The sequence below is a fragment of the Talpa europaea genome (genome assembly GCF_964194135.1).
Source record: "Talpa europaea genome assembly, chromosome: 2".
NCBI lineage: Eukaryota > Metazoa > Chordata > Mammalia > Eulipotyphla > Talpidae > Talpa > Talpa europaea.
Genome location: NC_140068.1, coordinates 156,459,294 through 156,476,687, shown reverse-complemented (window position 1 = coordinate 156,476,687; position 17,394 = coordinate 156,459,294). Strand labels below are relative to the sequence as shown.

The 17,394-nt window shown below is 59.0% G+C and overlaps 1 protein-coding gene across 3 annotated transcripts; it reads right to left on the bottom strand.

Moving 5' to 3' along the window:
• Nucleotides 1–4,861: 4,861 nt before the first annotated feature.
• On the bottom strand, nucleotides 4,862–16,896 carry SSR1 (signal sequence receptor subunit 1; the record flags this gene model as incomplete). Of its 3 annotated transcripts, XM_084228275.1 has the most annotated exons (9): nucleotides 4,862–4,929; nucleotides 7,316–7,330; nucleotides 7,588–7,681; nucleotides 8,678–8,756; nucleotides 10,061–10,137; nucleotides 11,897–12,159; nucleotides 13,295–13,378; nucleotides 14,535–14,651; nucleotides 16,821–16,896. In XM_084228275.1, 9 exons carry the CDS (start codon nucleotides 16,894–16,896, stop codon nucleotides 4,862–4,864), a joined length of 873 nt encoding a protein of 290 aa, XP_084084401.1. The 3 variants fall into 3 exon arrangements, with proteins under 3 accessions (XP_084084401.1, XP_084084400.1, XP_084084402.1); XM_084228274.1 differs by lacking the exon at nucleotides 7,316–7,330; XM_084228276.1 differs by lacking the exon at nucleotides 7,316–7,330 and having other exon boundaries at nucleotides 11,897–11,955.
• Nucleotides 16,897–17,394: the final 498 nt, after the last annotated feature.

The following is a 17,394-nucleotide window of genomic DNA, read 5'->3' as shown; positions in this document are numbered from 1 at the left end:
ACGTTTTTCCAGCAATTTCCAGGGAATTCTGAAGCCCCATCCCCCACGCGCAGGTCCACGACCCTGCCCCGAGCCCCTGGGGCTCTGGGACACCCCGTCTTCTGGCACCTGCTAGTCCATCGGCGGGGGCTGGATAAACAATCTTCTTTTCGAGGTACAGAACAAAATGAGAATGGGGGCCTTATTAAAAAGCAGGAGCGAGGGCCTCCCTGGTGGTGCAGCGGTTGAGCGCTGGGTTGCGAAGCTCCCCGCGACCTCCACGGCGCTGGTTTGATCCCCGGCTGCTCCCCGGCCACCAGAGGAGGGTCCCGCATGGCGCGCAGACCTCTCCTGCCGCCCGCTGCTCCCCTCAGCAGTGTCCTTCGGTCCTTCTGCCTGCTCTGCTCCCCGCTCTGGCTCTGGGGAATTCTCTCACCCTCCCGCGCTTCTGACTGTACCCAGTGCATGTATAAACAAACAAACAAATAAATAAATAAATAAAATACGTGCCTCTTTAAAAAAAATAAATAACAGAATCCCATGTACATTAAAAAAAAAAAAAAAGCAGGAGCGAGCCTCTCCCTGCACCTCTCCATGGAGTTTATCCCTCTGCCTGGCACCCCGTCCAGGCCCGGGGCTGCATTCAGCCAGGGTGGGCGGGCAGTCAGCCCCACCTCGGAGAACAGGAGGCAGAGGGACCCCCAAGCCCAGGGCGCACTCGTCCCATCAGGACCTGAGGACACTAGCTTGGGAAGGTCATCGGCCGCTCTGCTGAGGACAGGCCAGACGAGGGTCGGGGTCGGGTCAGAGGTGCGGGCACCGGGCTCCCCAGGCAGCGCCCCTCAGCCCTCCATCTCCCCGCCGCGCTCCCTAGAGCTCCCGCCAGCTCCAGCCCAGAGGGGCTGCGGCTTCCTTGGCGCACACACCCAGCCCCTCCTCGGCTCCTGGCAAGAGAGTCGCATGCTCGGGTCTCCTGCCTTCCGGTGTGGGACACCGCCGACCCACGCGCCCCAGCCCCTCCACCCAGCCTCCCGCGCCCCACTCAGGGCGCCCAGGTGGAGTCTGTTCTGAAGGGCGGCTGCCCCGGGTTCCACAGTGGCCACCGCTCCGTTTCTCTCCTGGGAGCCTCCACGCAGCACAGGGCCCTGGCCACGGCCACACAGTTGTGCTCCCGGGACCCGGGTCCTGGTGCCCATCCCCCCTCTCCCCCCGGGCTCCCCTCAGCCCCATGCGGCCTCTCCCTCCCTCCCACCACGGCCATCTGCACCCGGCGGCCCCAGTGGACGGAGTATCCTCGGTGTCTCTCATGCCCAGGGCCTGGACCCAGCGTGAGAATCAGCTCAGCTCGTCTGGGGGCTCCGATGCCGTTTATTCAGCTCAATTCAGCACAACGCAAGGCGACATACCCCACAGCACCAGGGACATGCCCGGGGCGTCAGGAGGCAGAGGGGAGACCCCTAGCAGAGGGGCCTGGTGTCCCGGGGCGCGTGTGCTCACCTGGGCGCTGTGGGGATGCGGGGCGGGCGTGGCTGTCCAGTCCCAGCTGCGGGGACCAGGCCCCATCCTGCAGCCCGGCCTCCTGGGAGGCCCCACCAGCCAGAACACCCAGTGCGGGCGCCTGCGGCCACAGGCCCTCGGCCCCCCAGCAGAGCCGCCGGCCAAGGGCCCCAGGTCACCTCCGGAGCGTGGAGAGAGGCGGCTCCGGCCGCTGCCTGGAGCGGCCACAAGCGCAGGAGCAGACGGCCGCAGCTCAGTGCGTCTCCCTCCTCCTGCGGCTGAAACGACAAAGGGACAGGGTGACCTCTGAGAGGCCTCCCGACCGCCGGGCGGGCCCCTCGGGCAGCCGGGGCAGCCAGGCAGGGTCACCCCCATGAAGAGCCTCCCACCCCGGGGTCCTCCACGCAGAGGACTGGAGAACAGCCGGACCCGCCCTCCGGCCTGCAGGGAGCAGAGGGGCTGCTCCGACCCGGGTGGGGGTTCGGTGGGCATCTGACCTCAGGGCAGCTCCCCACAGTGCCCCGCTCCGCGCGGGCAGACGGGGCCGAGGGGGAGGCAGGGGTTGCCGGGAAGGGGCCGCCCCACGTCCCCACACTCGACGGCCTGGGGAGCAGGGGCGGGTGGGTGCCGCTGGGGGGGCCGGGCCGGGTGCAGGACGCGCCCCCACCTTGGCTTTGTGTGCAGGGCGGCCGCCAGGCCTGCGCTCCCGGGAGCGCCCCGCGAGGCGCTTGGGCCCGCCCTGAGGCGCGGGGCACAGGCCCCGGCTCCACGCACGCGGCGACCCCCGAGCCTGGCGGCGGGGCGGGCGGCTCCGGTCCGGCAGGGGCCGGGCTGGGTCGGGTGTGGCCGGGGGCGTGTCCGCGTCGGGCCCGCGTCGGGCGGCGCGCCCCGGGGCTCGGGCCGCGGAGGCCTGCGGGGGCCGTCGGAGGCCGTCCGGGCGGGCGGGCCGTGCGCGGGGGCGACGTGGCGTCGTCCCGAGGCCGCGGGTCCTGCGCCTACGCCCGCCCCCCGCCGCGTCCTGGGGCGCAGGCTGCGCGGGGCCCGCGGCGGGGTCACCGGCGAGGCCGCGCGGGCAGCACGGGCGCCGCAGGGCTGGGCCCCGGGAGGGCCTGCGGGGAAGGGGCGCCGCTGGCCACGGGCGCCCGGCTCTCCCCGCTGCGAGGGGGCGCTTCTGCGCGCCCGGGAGGGGCACTTCGGGGCGCAGGCCGCTCGCTGGGGGCCTCCTCCCCTGGGAAACCGCGGCCACCGCCTCCTGCTGCCCCGCCCTGGACCCGCCGCCCCGGGGTCCCTCGACGCCCTTGGGAGCCGGGCTCAGCCGCCCCTCTGCCGCCCGACCCGCCGGTGGGCTGCCCTGCCGCCCGGAGCCTCGCGCGGGGCCCACAGGCGCCGCCCCGGGACCTCGAGGTAAGGAGGGCCAACCGGCGGCACCAAGGGCCGGAGCCGACCAGGCTGGCGTGCACAGCCCTGTGGGGAACGGGGCGCTGAGTGGGATGAGACGGAGGCCTGAGCTGAAAAGGCGGCCGGTGGGGAGCCAGGGTTCGCCAGAGTGTCTGGGGACAGGAGCTCAGGTGAAGACTGAAAGGGGGGGAGAAAAGCAGCCCCGGGCGTGGAAGGGCAGAAGCCTGTGCCCAGAAGGGGGCGCGCGCAGGGCTCTGGGGGAGCAGGTGCTGCCAGGTGCATTCTGTCCTGTCAGGGCCACAGGCTGCTACACACTGGCGGGCACCTGTCCATGCTGGGGACAGCGCCACTGGTGGGTTGAGGCCATGCCATAGTCTGTCCTCCAGGAAGAGGCACGATGGGGGGGATGGGACACGCACCAGGAATGACTGTGCCCCAGGGAGGACTTGCTGGCCTGGGGCGCCGGGGGTGGGCCAAGCACCAGCACAGACCGTGCCTCCTCAGAAACCACCAGGCAAGCGTTGGGCGGGGGCTCCTTTGGGCTGATCACAGCCTGGAGCTGAAGGAAATTCTAGGCAGAGTGGACTGGCCTCACCAGTCATGGAGCTCAGATGCTGCTCCGGGCCCCAGGGCCCCAGCACCACAGGAGACTCAGCCTCCAGCTCCAAACACGGCCTGCCATCCTCTTGGGCAGAGCTGAACGACACTGCCTCGGCACCCCCAGGCCAGCCTGCTGAGCACTGGGCACCAGGGGCAGGCACCCCAATGGCGGCCAGTGAGGGGCTGTGGCCGCCCCCCCACCCCCACCCAGGAGACGGGCTAGGACAAGAACCAGACTGCAGGGAGGCCCCCATTGGGTGGGGTGTGCTCGGGCCTTGGGGGAGCTGCCCTCTCAAGCCCAGTGCTCTTGTGGCCAGGGCAGGCTCGCCAGCCCCAGCCCCCGAGACAGAGCGCCCGCCTCCTCCCCGCACTCAGGTAGCCCCACACCCAGCCTGACCACCAGGCCAAACCTCATGTCCTCCCAGGGCGAGCATGAACCCTAAGAGGGTTTGTCGTGTTCCACTTTAGTTTCGGTTCTGAGACTAAAGCACTTAAGATTTTGTAATTTTTCAGATTAACTTAAAGTTCTGTCAAGAACCAAATCCACCAGAGCATCCGATAAAAACAACCGGCTAGCCAGGGAACAGTGGTTCTCCCACACCTCTCTAGTGCGGGCTTGGCCAGGCGGCTTCTCTGAAGCAAGACGCTTCTAAGGAGAGAAAAGTGCCATCTGAAAACAAAGCGGGTCTGAAGCCCTCCCGAGCTCCCCCTTGGGTCAGAGACAGAACAGCGCAGGACAACTTAGTTCTCACAAATGTACCATTTTCTTTTTCTTTTTTTGTTAAAAAAAAAAGGAGGGGCTGGTTTTCTAGATCCGATCAGCAGGGCTCTGCCGTGTCTCGACCATGGTGCGACAGAGATCCCCGCTCTTTGAGCTCAGGGGGTGTTCTGGGAAGGTGGGCGTGGCAGCAACAGCAGCAAACACCGCAAGGGCTGGGGCGGGCAAGCAGCAGGCCGCGCGGCCTTCAGGGCACCGGCGAGGGCAGCAGGACGGGCAGCTGGTCGGCACCCGGCTGATCTGGGCTTGTCCAGAAAAAACGCGTTGTTGCTGTCGCCCGGCCCAGGCAGGCACAGCTCAGCCACCCGGCAGCAGCGGTGGGGCGCCAGAGAGGAGCAGGGCGCGCAGCCAGCACCCTGAAGGCGGTCTGGAAGCGGTGCGGGCGGCCACTGCTCGTGCACACACGCACACACAGCACTTTTAACGGTTTAAAACAAACCAAATTTGTTACTTTAGAAAAATGAGAACCGTGCGCTTGGACACGCCGCGGCCCGCACGGGCTGGGTCCACATGGGCGGGGCTACTGCCGCGGGGCTCGCCTGCATTGACCAGCCGGGCCAGGCACCCAGGCGGGCTAAGCGCAGACTGGACTGGTGCACAAGGGAACATTTACTCGTCAGATCCCACTGATCTCTTCTGTGCCCGCTTCCTGGGCAATCGGCGTGGCGAGGCTTTATCTGGAAGACAAGAGAACGTTTTACTTCCTGCACATTACAAGTACGTTGAACACAAAAGCACTAAAGAACACTCACCGCGACGTTCCAAACAGAACACTCGTGCAAGAGAGCCCTCGAGCAGTAGCGCAGGCTCTCCCCTACCACCCTGTCCACACCAGCCTTTGAGCCCACCCTCCAAGAGGTGCTGCAGTTACAGGGAAACGCGCATTTGCAGTTCAGGCGGAAGGGGCCACGGACGCGGCTACATGGTGGCAGCCACCAGGCAAAAACCTCATATCCTACAGCCGGGCACGCGTACAGTTAGCGCACGTGGAAAATGCTTCACAAGGAGCAAAGCTGTGTGACGTTTGCAGCTCAAAAGTGTTATGTCGAGCGTACAAATCAAACTTCACAAACGCAGCCCTGTGGTCTGCATGGCTTTTGGCAAATGCACAGATCTGCCTGCCACGAGCGACATGGCATCAACCCGGGCCTGCCCGAGGGAGCATGACCTCTGCCCTCTCCTCCGCACTTGTCACAAGCAGTGAGCGGGCGTCGCCTCTGCCCAGCAGAGCCGCAGGCTCGTCCTCGCCCGTCCCCCAGGAGACCACGCCCAGGAAAACGGGCGGCTGTTCTCTCGCCGGCTCCATCTAGGGCCCCGCATGCTGCCAGGGTAACAGCGGTGGCAGGCCCTGTGGGATGCGGGGTCCACAGACCCGCCCCAGCCCAAGAGCTGCCAGCAAGCAACCCTCTCCCTGCCGGGCTGCCAGGGACCAAGCACCCAACCTGCCTTGAATCCGATACCACTACTGCCTTCGAGGGGCTGCCTGCCCACTCTGCACCCAGGGGCCACGGCTCTCTTCCTTCACCCCAGTGCCGCCTGCCCGCATGCGGCACCCCTCCAGCACACACTCCTCAGCTGCCCGAGCATCCACATCTGCCGTGCGTGACTAGTTCCCTCCAGGAGATGTGAGCTCCTGGAAAAGCAGTGGTGTCCATGCTCCCCCTGGACAGCCCCTTGGTGTCCCGCACAGGTCTGAGGCCTGGCGCACCTCACCCCTGATGACGGCCCAGGCCCCAGTGGCGTGTGCTGGCCTTACTCAAATGCCTTTCCCTGCTCCTCCGTGGGGTCGGCCCAACCAGCTGCCTAAGCTCAGAGCACTCACCTGCCCCAGGCACCTCAACTCCCCCAAAACCCCGTCTGCCCCACTTCAGAGACCTCCCCCAACCCAGGCCCCCACCACTAGTGCGCTTCATGCCGCCTAACGACCCCTGGCGTCCTGACACCATCCACCCCACGCCCACTCCCAGCAGCCCCTGCTCCCAACCATCTGACCAGAGCGAACCTCAGCTCCTGCAAGCACGTGTCCTCTGCTCTACTACGACGCCTCGGCTGCCTAGAAGGCAGACACCATGAGCAGGTTCAGGAGACCTCGAAGACGCCTTTTCACAGCGCCTTGCACTCTAGCCCAACCCCCGCAGAGGACGTCCATCTCCTGCAGGGAGGCCCTCCAGCTGACACTGCCCACCCACAGCACACCCCAAGACCAGGAGCACCGTCCACGCGGCAGCCCTGAAATGAGGGTGACATGCGTGTGAAGCTGCCATCTCACATGCAGGCGGATGCAACCGTGCCAGTGTGCACGGCGCTGGGGACCGGTACGGAGTGGGTGGAGGAGGGGCGGCCACCCCCTGTGCTGGGCCTAAGTGGTGCTGTCTCTGGGTGGAGACGGGACCCCGCTGTGAAACCACAGCACATGCAACACCTGCACTTGGCTAGCTGCGAACTTCAGTCCACACCGAGTGGTCACATGTCTTCACTGAGAGGGAGAGCCTAGAAACACCACCCGTCTGTGGAGAGGCCCAAGACAGACACGCGCACGGAAGAGACCGAGCATCGGCGAAAGACGCAGGAGCATGGAGCAGGGGCCGCGAGACGCCGCCATTCAGGCGGCCAGCCATGCCCTGCACACCTACACACCAGCCGCGGGGGAAGTGGGCGGACCAAGAAGCCAGCCCAGACCTCACGTCTGAGCGAGGGGTCCGCAGCGTGGCCGTGCTGCTCCTGCAGCCAGGCTCTTTAGGAATCCGTTTGCAACTGTGGGGAGAAGCTACGCTCTTTTGCAAAGATCACTATTTCAGCTGGCTGCACGGCTGACAAAACTGAAGTGCACATTACGTAAACTCCCAGAAGCATTTCAGGGTTATTCTCTCAGGGCATCACAGCAGTCAGCAGCCCCCACTGAGAAGGCAGCGCGTGGGCTCGGTGGTGAGTGGGGTTAGCTCTCCAATGACACGACGCCAGGGAGCAGCGCTGCCCCCGCTAAAGGTGCTCAAGGTGCGTGTGCGGCACGAGCCCCGGCTGTCGCCACCACCACCACCACCGCCGCCGGCGCCATGGCCTCACCTCTTCTACTCTGCACTGAAGCAACAGGAGAGAAAAGAGGAGAAAAGTTAGGGACACAGAATTCTCACGTTTGCATGTAAACTGCAGGCTGGGCAGCATTTCTCAGTTAGGCCCGTGAGCACCACATGGCAGGCAGTGTACACTGTCGGTAACCACGGGGCACGAGTCTCTCCAAGCAAGAGCACGGACCAAGCGTTTCTGTTAAATGTGAGCCACTGCATCTAAGGCGCGTCAGCCCCACCGAGAGAACCGCCGCCCAGTTGGGCACTTACTGATCTGGTTCAGCGTTTCCTGGGGAATCCAGCTCATGTCCACGTCATTCTGGCTGGAAGTGCCCATCTCCACTTTCTGCATGGGTCTCTTGCGCTGAGAGAACAGAAATGTGTTGTTTTAAGGAAGCCCCACCATTGTGTCCACTATGACCTTTACTCGCTGACAGGCACGTCCCGCCCTGCTTATGCATCTCAGGCATCAGAGGACACCCAAGTCTAGCACTCATGACGTGACCAGGACCAGACCCTGATTCCCCTCTGGCTCTCAAGACCTGGGCCCTGCTACAGAGCTCCACTTCCTGGTCCATCTGGGGCTGAAGTAAATTTCTCTCTGCACCGTGATTTCTTACCTCCTCTGGGAAGCAAATCTTAAAAAACAATCTCCACATTAAATAAAATGTAGGATGATTACTGAGATGTTGCCTGCAGGCAGGTTAACCAGTTGGCGGAGATGAGATAAACATAAAAACACCAATGCTAACGACCTCAAACTCTGTCCCTAGAGTATAAGCAGCAAACTGCTAGAAAGTGATTCGATTCCACGTTGATTCTACTGAAAAAGAACTATATTAATAACAGTATTAACAATGAAGTCCAAAAATTAGACTCTGAGTTCACAGAAAACTGAGTATTAGCTCTATGCCCAGGGCAGGGAAAAGGAGATGGCGGGGCCTCCCCAGTGGTGCAGGCGGTTGGGTGCAGCACTGTGAAGCTGTCCACTCTGTCTCTGGTGAATCCTCTCACCCTCCTGCGCATCTGGCCTGTACCCTGGTTCTTGTATAAATAAATCTTAAATGAAAAAAAGGAGATGGCGGCACCCCCGAGCAACGCCAGCTGAGTGCCCCGCGGAGACGCAGGGACGCCCTGGAGTCAGCACCTGGGGTGCTCTCTCTGAGGAGCAAGGGCTTGTGAGTAATGTTAATTTTAACATGCGGGGGCTGCGGCTTCAGGGCGCATAGCAGGCCTCGCCTGCAGGTGTCCCTTCAAAAAGGCACCACAAAGCGGTGGCCACACGAGCCCCTGCAGGAGCGAGGGCAAGAAGGCGTACTTGAGGGGCCTACCCGGGGCCCACATAGCACTGCACAGTTACCTTCCTAGACTCCAGGAGCTGATGCAGGCCGATGACCACTAGGAGCCCAAGGCCAGCAAGGAACATGTACATGAAGACTCTGTAGGAGAGAGACCAAGTGGTGTTAGCATGCATCCTGTGCCCCACTCCCAGCAGCAATGAGCCTGGCATGCCACAGACTCTCCAAGCAGCTCTGGGGAGGGGCTTTCAATCCGGCTTAAACCCGGTGCTAAGGTCCGTGTACACCGTCACCTGAGAACCACCAGTCCATCAAAATACTCAGGACTGATGAGCTGAATAAGATCACTTTCTAATCCGTGACACTCAAGCTCACTTAGCAAGGAAGTGCACCAGGTCTCGTGCCCTCCGATGTTAGGTCTCTTGTATACAACTTGGTTTAAAAATTACTTCTGGTTGGGGCCTCTCTGGGGCCTAGGGGTTGAGTCTCAGGCTGTGACCATTGCGGCCTAAGTTCAATCCCCAGCCACGGAGCTGACCCACAGGGTGCAGCAGACCTCTCCTGTCTCCCCGCTGTTCCCCTCAGCAGAGGGTTTCAGTGGATCTGCCTGTTCTGCTCCCCACGCTGTCTCTGGGGCATCATCTTACTCCCCCCCAAAACCACTGGTCTGCACCCCAATTCCTCTACACAAAATAAGTAAAAAAAAAAAAATTACTTCTGGGCCTCCCTGGTGGTGCAGCGGTTGAGTGCTGGGCTGTGAAGCTGCCTGCAGCCTCTGCAGCGCTGGTTTGATTCCCCAGCCGCCAGGCGAGGGTCCCACATGACGCGCAGACCTCTCCTGCCGCGCCCACTGTTCCCCTCAGCAGTGTACTTCGGTCCCTCTGGCTGTTCTGCTCCTCACTCTGGCTCTGGTGAATTCTGTCACCCTCCCGCGCTTCTGACTGTACCCAGTGCTTATGTAAATAAATAAATAAATCTTAAAAAAAAAATTACTTCTGTTGAATTGCATGTAAGTACTCAGTAAGAAATGACTCATCATTCACAAAGAACTGACTTTTCAGGGTAAAAATCCCCTAATTAATGTTTTCAACAGCAATTTTAGAGGCATTCTGCATTAGCTGGTGCCCAGCTGAAGAGCATGGGGGCACAGAAGACGTCAGCAGGGCAAAGGGCAGAAAGCCTACTGCTGTAGAAAGTGTCTTTCAGTTGTATCTGTCCTCCCTCATTGATGGGAACAGCTTTAAGAACTGGGTGAAGAACGCCGTTTGCAGTCAGGACATCCCCACTCTGTGGCCCATGTCGTGTTCACCATTTTCAACATCGCTGTGGGGTGCTCGCCAGACTTCTGGGCACCACAGACGGCGCTCACCCAGGAGTGCAGGCATGGAGGCTGAGGGCGCCCTCCATACATCAGGACAGAGGCCCACAGAGCAGTTTCCACTTACGTCTCTCCATCTAGCCCATCCTCTCTTTCGATGATTGTAACCGTTTGATTGAAGACGGCATCCTGGAACACGTTACCCTGTTTAAAAAAGAAAAAAAAAAATCCAAGACTCCAAATCTAAAAATCCAATCCAAGACTGAAATGCAGTGTGGGAATGAAGAGTCTCAAAGCCACTCCCTGAGCTGTATCCCCTCTACAAGGCTGGTGAGACTCAATGCCACCCAGGTAATCACAATAACTCCATGGCGTGACGTGCTTCTCCCACAAAACAAAGTGCCTCCAGCTTGGCAGCTGACTCCCCTTTTTCTGGGTAGGGGAAGAAAGGCGTGAGGACCAGGGGAGTAAGAGACAGACAAAACGTGCAGAAGGCAAGCCCACGGGACACGTCACCAGAGGCGAGGGAGAGCGTGGGGAGCAGGGGAGGGGCTTGCCACAGGCCACGTGGAGAACAGACATGAACAAGAGTCCTGTTCCAGACAGAGAACTGGAAATCACTATAATCAGCTGGTGATTTTCAGTATCGCATTACTTCCTGTTGTGCTCTTGAAACAATCACTAGCTCGACACGATCACATCAGAATCACTGTGACAGACCCTAAGAGAGCTGGTTCCAGTGTCCTTTCTCAACGCTCCTGCTTGTTACTAAACTGTAATTATACACTTTTTACCTCAAGACTTGGAATCTGTATTCTTATTCTGACAATTCAGGAACCAGAACACACAGAGGAAATTGATATTCAAAATGAACTCAAATTGGGGCTCCCCCAGTGGCGCAAGGGGTTGAGCGCAGTGCTGTGAAGCTGTCGGCAGCCTCTGGAGTGCAAGTTCAATCCCTGGCCAGGGAGCTACCCATGTGGCATGGCAGACCTCTCCTGTCTTCCCCGCTGTTCCCCTCAGCAGTGTACTTCGGTCTATCTGCCTGTTCTGTTCCCTGCTCTGTCTCTGGTGGATCCTCTCACCTCCCACACCTCTGGCCTGTACCCCAGTTCTTGTATGCATAAATAATTATTTTTTAAAAAATGAACTCAAATTATATATGCCTGTTGGATTAAATTTAATTCTGATAACAGGATGAACTATAAGATTCTTCAAGTTACTCAACTATAAAGCTGAGGAAGCTTAATACCTTATTTTGAAGACAGAAAGGATGAGAATCCCTTTCTACTCTCACAAAAGGGGAAGCTTAACTGCAGCACAAGAAATGTAGCTAACGCTGACACTGAGTGATGAAAGGCGGAATAAACCTCCTTCCAGAAGAGGATGGTAATTCCTTCTAAGGAAACTCCTGGAAAGAGCAATGGTTTAGATTGCATAGTATGGATGTGAAAAACAAGAAGGCCACAGAGCTTTTATCAGGCTCCTGATGCCTCATAAGCCATAAATCTTCCTGCTAACTATCTTAAAAATATTTGGTTATGTTTATTTATGGAATAAAATAGCAGAAAAATGGCTACAGAGAGCCCTCAGAACTTACAAATTAAACAGTTGAGGGCAAAAGGCGAGCACCAAAAACATGTTTCAAACAAATCACGCAGTCCACAGATGGCAGAGCTCAGCCCAGGGGCTCCGCCCGCCCTCGGAGGCCCGTCCACTGCCCTAGAGCACTGCCTGCGGCCTGGTTCCCCGGCTGGGGACCCCGTGGTGCCAGTTTCCGTCCCTCTACTATACTACAGAGCTGCATACTGTGTTCTAGCTTCACCTGGGGGGGGGGGGCGGCAATCAGTTTCAACCCAAACTGCCCCAGGACATGCAATTACAAGAGCATTCAATGAGCAGTGTCGACTGTCCTCATCCCTCTCTAACTCAGGCAAGTCAGAAGGGGCACGGAGGGCCTTACATTTAAGTCCTTGTAGTTGAGGTTGATGACCAGGCCAAAGGGCCGGCCGCCCATGGGCTCCGCGGGGATGAAGGAATACTCGAAGGTGGCCTGCCTCTGGGGCGGCACGACGGTGTTTAGGGGAAGAGCCGTGAAGTTCTGGATGTAGAACTGGTAGTCCTGAGGGTAGCGGAAGGAGGCGTCCAGGGACTCGACAATGAAATCTTCCGTCCCCTTGTTTGTGAAGCCAACCAGGAACTTCACGATGTTGTTTGCCGGAAAATCTGCGGGATGGAGACAGGGAAGTCAGGTCAGAAAACCTGTCAGGACACACTGAGGACAACCAGGTAACCGAGAACCATGGGGGTCCGCCTGCTACATGCCTGGGTGTAGAATCCCCTCCCCAGCACAGCGTCATGTACCCGCCAGCCCCCGGGGGGGCACGGACAGTCGGCCTCTGTCTCCATGAGGGTTCCAGAATGGGCCCAGCAGCTTCACACCCCAGAGAACTGCCCACAGGGAGCACAAGTCTCAGGGAAGTCACACCTGCTCCCACCCCACTTCAGACAGGGCGAGGAGAGCCACAGCTGACGGCAAAGCCTAGAGGCTCAGCTGAAATGGGAACTCTGTCAGAGCATAGTTCATCCAACAAGCCCTGCGTTCTATGCAAGTACATTTGAAAGTAAGACCCAGGCCTCCCTGGTGGCGCAAGGGGTTAACACACAACCTATGAAGCTATCTGCAGCCATTGCAGCACGAGTTTGATCCCCAGCCAATCAGGGAGCAACCAGCATGGCGCAGCAGACCTCTCCTGTCTCCCCGTTGCTCCCCTCAGCAGTGGATTTCAGTCAGTCTGCCTGATCTGCTCCCCGCTCTGTCTCTGGTGAGTTCTCTCACCCCCTGCATCTCTGGCCTGTACCCCAGTTCTTGTATGCATAAATAAATCTTTAAGACCCAAGAAGGCTGCCTCAAGAAACACCCCTAATTACGCTTTTGTCAGCATAGAGTCCTGGCAACAGATGGAAACCTGCAGAAGACAAGATCACTCAGTCGTGCCCTGAGTGCATTGTCCTGAGAGAGGCGTTCCACCCACACTGCAGACGTGGGGCCCAACAGACGGTCTGCACACCAAGTCCACGCTATCCGCTCAGCCTCCAGATGGCCCAGGCCGCTCTCTGAACCTCACTTAACAAGAGATGCCACCGGCTGCCGGGGAGATGGCACAGGGGCGAGAACCATGCCTGGGCAGAGCTGCCCCACAGGCCATTCTGGTCACCTCCCTTCATGAAACCTGCCTCTAACCATGGCCTGATTGTGAAGATGTATTATGTCACTAATGTTTACACTCAAAAGGAATTATTTTGCTGTCATGACAGGTGCTGACGCACCTCAGGAAGGCATCAGATGCTCCCCTCTTACCTTCTCCCTTCACAAACAGGATGGTTGTGTCTGCACTTGGGGATGCTTCAGGCTCACCAGATACATCATCTTCCTCTTTATCTTCTACCTAATAGAATGGTAAAAAAGGGTTACTAAGGGGAAAACACAGCATCATTTAAACATGACTTCCCTCCACTCAGAACAAAACACAGTTTCCATGAGGCCTTGCTGGGACTGGCAGGGGCACATCTCTGGATGTCAGCAGCACCCACGCTGGTGAGCAGATCTGGTCCGGGCAGCAACAGGGCTCCTCAGCCTCAGGAACCGAGAAGTCTCTGCTGCGATAGGCTCCATGGCTGCGAACCACGGCCAAGGTGTACCGACGGCTGGCCAGGCCTGGCCCACACCTGCCTGGGGCCCAGAGCGTCCACTGCAACTAACAGAAGCAGTGTCTGCTGAGAGCATGACACACAACTTGGAAAAAAGTGGGCTAAAAAAAGTCACTAACAGCCACACTTTTCTAATAATTCAATATTTTTATTAACTAAAAAATATGAACTTGGGGATTTTATTCTGGGGGGGAAAAAAAAAAAGACCACATACAGAATCATGAAAGGTTCCAAGATCGAGAGTGGCATAATGGCAAGAGAAGCAAGCTCAGGGGTGCAGGGCGGGCAGGGGAGGCGGGTCCTGGTGGGCGTGGGCCACAGAGGATCTGGGTTAGCCCAGTCTCCTGACTGCCACACCTTACTGTGTAGTGAGGGCCAGGCTGGAAGACTAAGATCTTCTTTGAGCCCCACAGGCTTCACAGAACATATTCTCTACGCTGTTTCTCACCTGCTCCTCTCACCCCTTGCCACCAGGAGACAGACAGACAGACAGACAGACACACACACACACAGTCTCAAGACTGCCCTAAGTGCAGAGAAAGAATATGTCCCCCTGGCTTGGAGAACGGTGCCTGACACAGAGCAGGGACTCAACGAGACATGCTCACCTCATAAAGCCAAGGAGGAAATGCTGCCCAAGGCCAGAAGGCTCAGTAGGCCCTCTCCACAAAAGGGCAGGATTGTCCCACGGCTCTACCCCCTCCCTCAGTGCACAGCCATACCACCCTTGTCTGTTCTTTGTTTCACTTCTCCCATTTCAGAAATACTCACTGGCCCACCCTGAGTGACTGGGCCTGTCCTCCCAACTCCATCCACTTTGATCATAGCAACAGATTTCTAAAAGGCTCTGCCTTGCATGTGACATACACAGACCAGAACACACTGACCACTAACCAAATCTGTGGGTTCATCTTCTTCCACCTCTGCTTCGTCGTCTTCATCTTCAATCACAGAATCTTCTACTGTTTCTTCATCTTCTGTAAGATCTTGGGCTGTTGCTAATGACCCTAGCAATAAATATAAAACAGGCAATTAACCTTTACCCTGGAAAACTCCTGTGGTTTAATCGAACCTGTAGGAAAATTTCCCAAGGGGTAATACAATGCATCCAAAAGTACTCACGTGGCTTGTCTTATTAAAAGGCTCAACTGCATGTTAATTTTAATGGGAAATGTTATCTAATTTTTCACAGAACCCAACAGTTGAAAATAAACTGCAAGAACTAAAATTGCCTTGAGGCCTAAGTAAAAAGCTTACAGCAAATTTGTTACACAAATTAAGGAAAATGATACATTTTTTAAAATAAGAAACTGCAACATTTAGTCCCTGGCATTAACCACATAAAACAAATGATACCCAACCTCAAATTTAAAAGAAAATAGTAATCTCAACATCTAGGCAAGAAACACTGTTAATGGAGATTCCAGCTAAAACGATTAGGACTTGACAGCACGTGAGTTCAAGGGACAAATATCGATGTTAAAAAAAATGGATTTTTTAAAAAATATCCAGTGATTAAAAATAAGAAAAACTAGCTTGCTCTTATAAAGCACATTCTGTCTGGTAAAAACTATACTGATACTGTCAGAGTTGACAGCAGAGAAAACATGCTTTTGCTTTCCTTGTGAATTCAAACATGCTTTAAGGTACTTTTAAAATTTCCTCTTGAAGATCAAAATAAAAGTTTTGCCTAATTTTATTGGCCAAAAGACTCTAGGTTACATGAAATCTATTTCAGGCAAGACCCTCGAAAGGAATCTCAAAGCTACAGTGATTCCACCATTTCTCAGAGCGCTGATGTGGCATTCTGGAGAGAATGGCGGTGTGGGAAATAGCATCTGCTAAGGACCCCGAGTTTTCGGTGCTGCTTCCTCAGTTCCTACTGGCGTTCCTACTGGCGGCTGATATTTACGCAAATTAGCAAGGAAGGGCGAGCTGAACATTACGGCTGGAAAACAGCCTCTACTCCTTAATGAACAAAGACTAGAAGAGCCCCCTCCCAACTTAGGAGTCATTTCAAAAACCGGTCAGATAATACTGACTGGAGCTGTGCTCCTCTCTTTCACTCTGTGTATGAAATGGCCTTTCACCCTCCGTTTCAGTGGACATTAAACTAGTTCAATACGAATGAGCAACAATTTGGCACCTATAAAGTCTAACAATTTCGAGTTGGACAATTAAGAGAAAAAACATCTTTTGATGTTTTCCTAACAACGGCGTGTTTAAAGACAGCCAGTTCGGTTTGGCTCCTCAATGGACGTTTCCTTAGACAGAAAACCTTCTTAAAGGCCGAAAAGAGTAACAGTCTCGAGTATCCACATGGAGAAGTGACCAATTTCCTTTGAAAATCCAAACGCGCCCGAGCAGCGAGCAGCTCGTAAAGGAGGCGCAGCCCCCTCGGCCCGGCTCGCCCGTCCCCGCGCAGCGGGTGGACAGCTGTCACCAGGGCTCGCTGCCCTCAGGCCGCTGGGCCGCATCCCGGGCCCGGCGGCCCATGCTCCGCACCGGCCTCGTCCTGCCAGGCCCCTGTCACACCGGCCCCAGGCCGGGGCAGCAAACCTGAGGAGGAATAAACGCCCCGACGGCGGGCAGAGCGCGCCTCCCAGGGCCGCGCGGCGCCCCTCAGGCAAAGAGCGCCCCGCCGCAGGGCGAGGGCGGGCCCGGCGCTGGTCGGCGGGGGGGTTGGGGTGGGGGGCGTCCCGGGGGCAGGAGCTCGCGGGCCCCAAAGCCGGCGCCGAGCTGGGGGCGCGGGTCCCGGCGAATGAATGAGGCCTCGGGCGCGCAGTTAGAGACACGTCAGCCCGGCCGGGGCGGGGCGGGGCGACGCGGGGGAGGGCCCCGGCCCGCCCCGGGACCCCGGCCCTGGGGAGCCCCGCTCGGCCGCGACCCCCGCTCCGCCGGACCCCACCCCGCGGGACCCCGCTCCGGCGGGGACCCCGCCCCGCGGGACCCCCGCTCCGCCGAGGCCCCTGCCCGGCCAGGACCCCCCGCCCCGCGGGACCCCGCTCCGGCCGGGACCCCGCCGGGACCCCGCCGGGACCCCGCCAGGACCCCGCCGGGACCCCGGCCCGGCCCGGACGCCGCGCCGGGGCCCACGGCGGGCCGGGAGCGGGGCCGGGAGCGGGGCCGGGGCCGGGGCGGCCGCGCTGCCGTCCCCCGCTCGGCCCGCGCCTCACCTCCGGGGCCGCCGCGGAGCAGCAGCGCGGCGGGGAGCACGAGCAGGAGCAGCAGCAGGCGCGGGGGCAGCCCCATGGCGCGGCCGCTCGGAGTCCGGCGCGTCGGCGAGTGCCCGGCGCCGGCAGCAATGGCGCTACGCCGCGTCCGGCGCCGCGGGGGCGGGGCACGCACGCGCAGGCCGGCGCCCCGCCCCCGCCCCGGCGCGCACGCGCACGCGCACGGCCCGCCGCGCCCCGCCCCCGCCGGAGAACGCGCCACGGTGGCTGCGCGCCGCGCGCGGCCGGGCGTCACGTGGCCGCGGGCCTCGGGTTCCCGCGAGAGTCGGGCCCTCCGCCCCGCGTTCATTGGCGCGCTCGGGCCGCTGCGGAGCCCCGCGCACGCGCGCTGCGGCCGTGGGGATTTTAAATGTCGGCGCTGCGGTGCCGCGCGTCGCCCTGAGGGCTCTGAGGAGCGAACCTAGGTTTGGGAGTAGAGGGCGTTTCCAAACCAGAGGCTGTAGGAACGCCCGGGCGGACCCCTCCCTCAGGACAGCGGCCCCCCTCCCTCAGGGCAGCGGCCCCCCTCCCTCAGGGC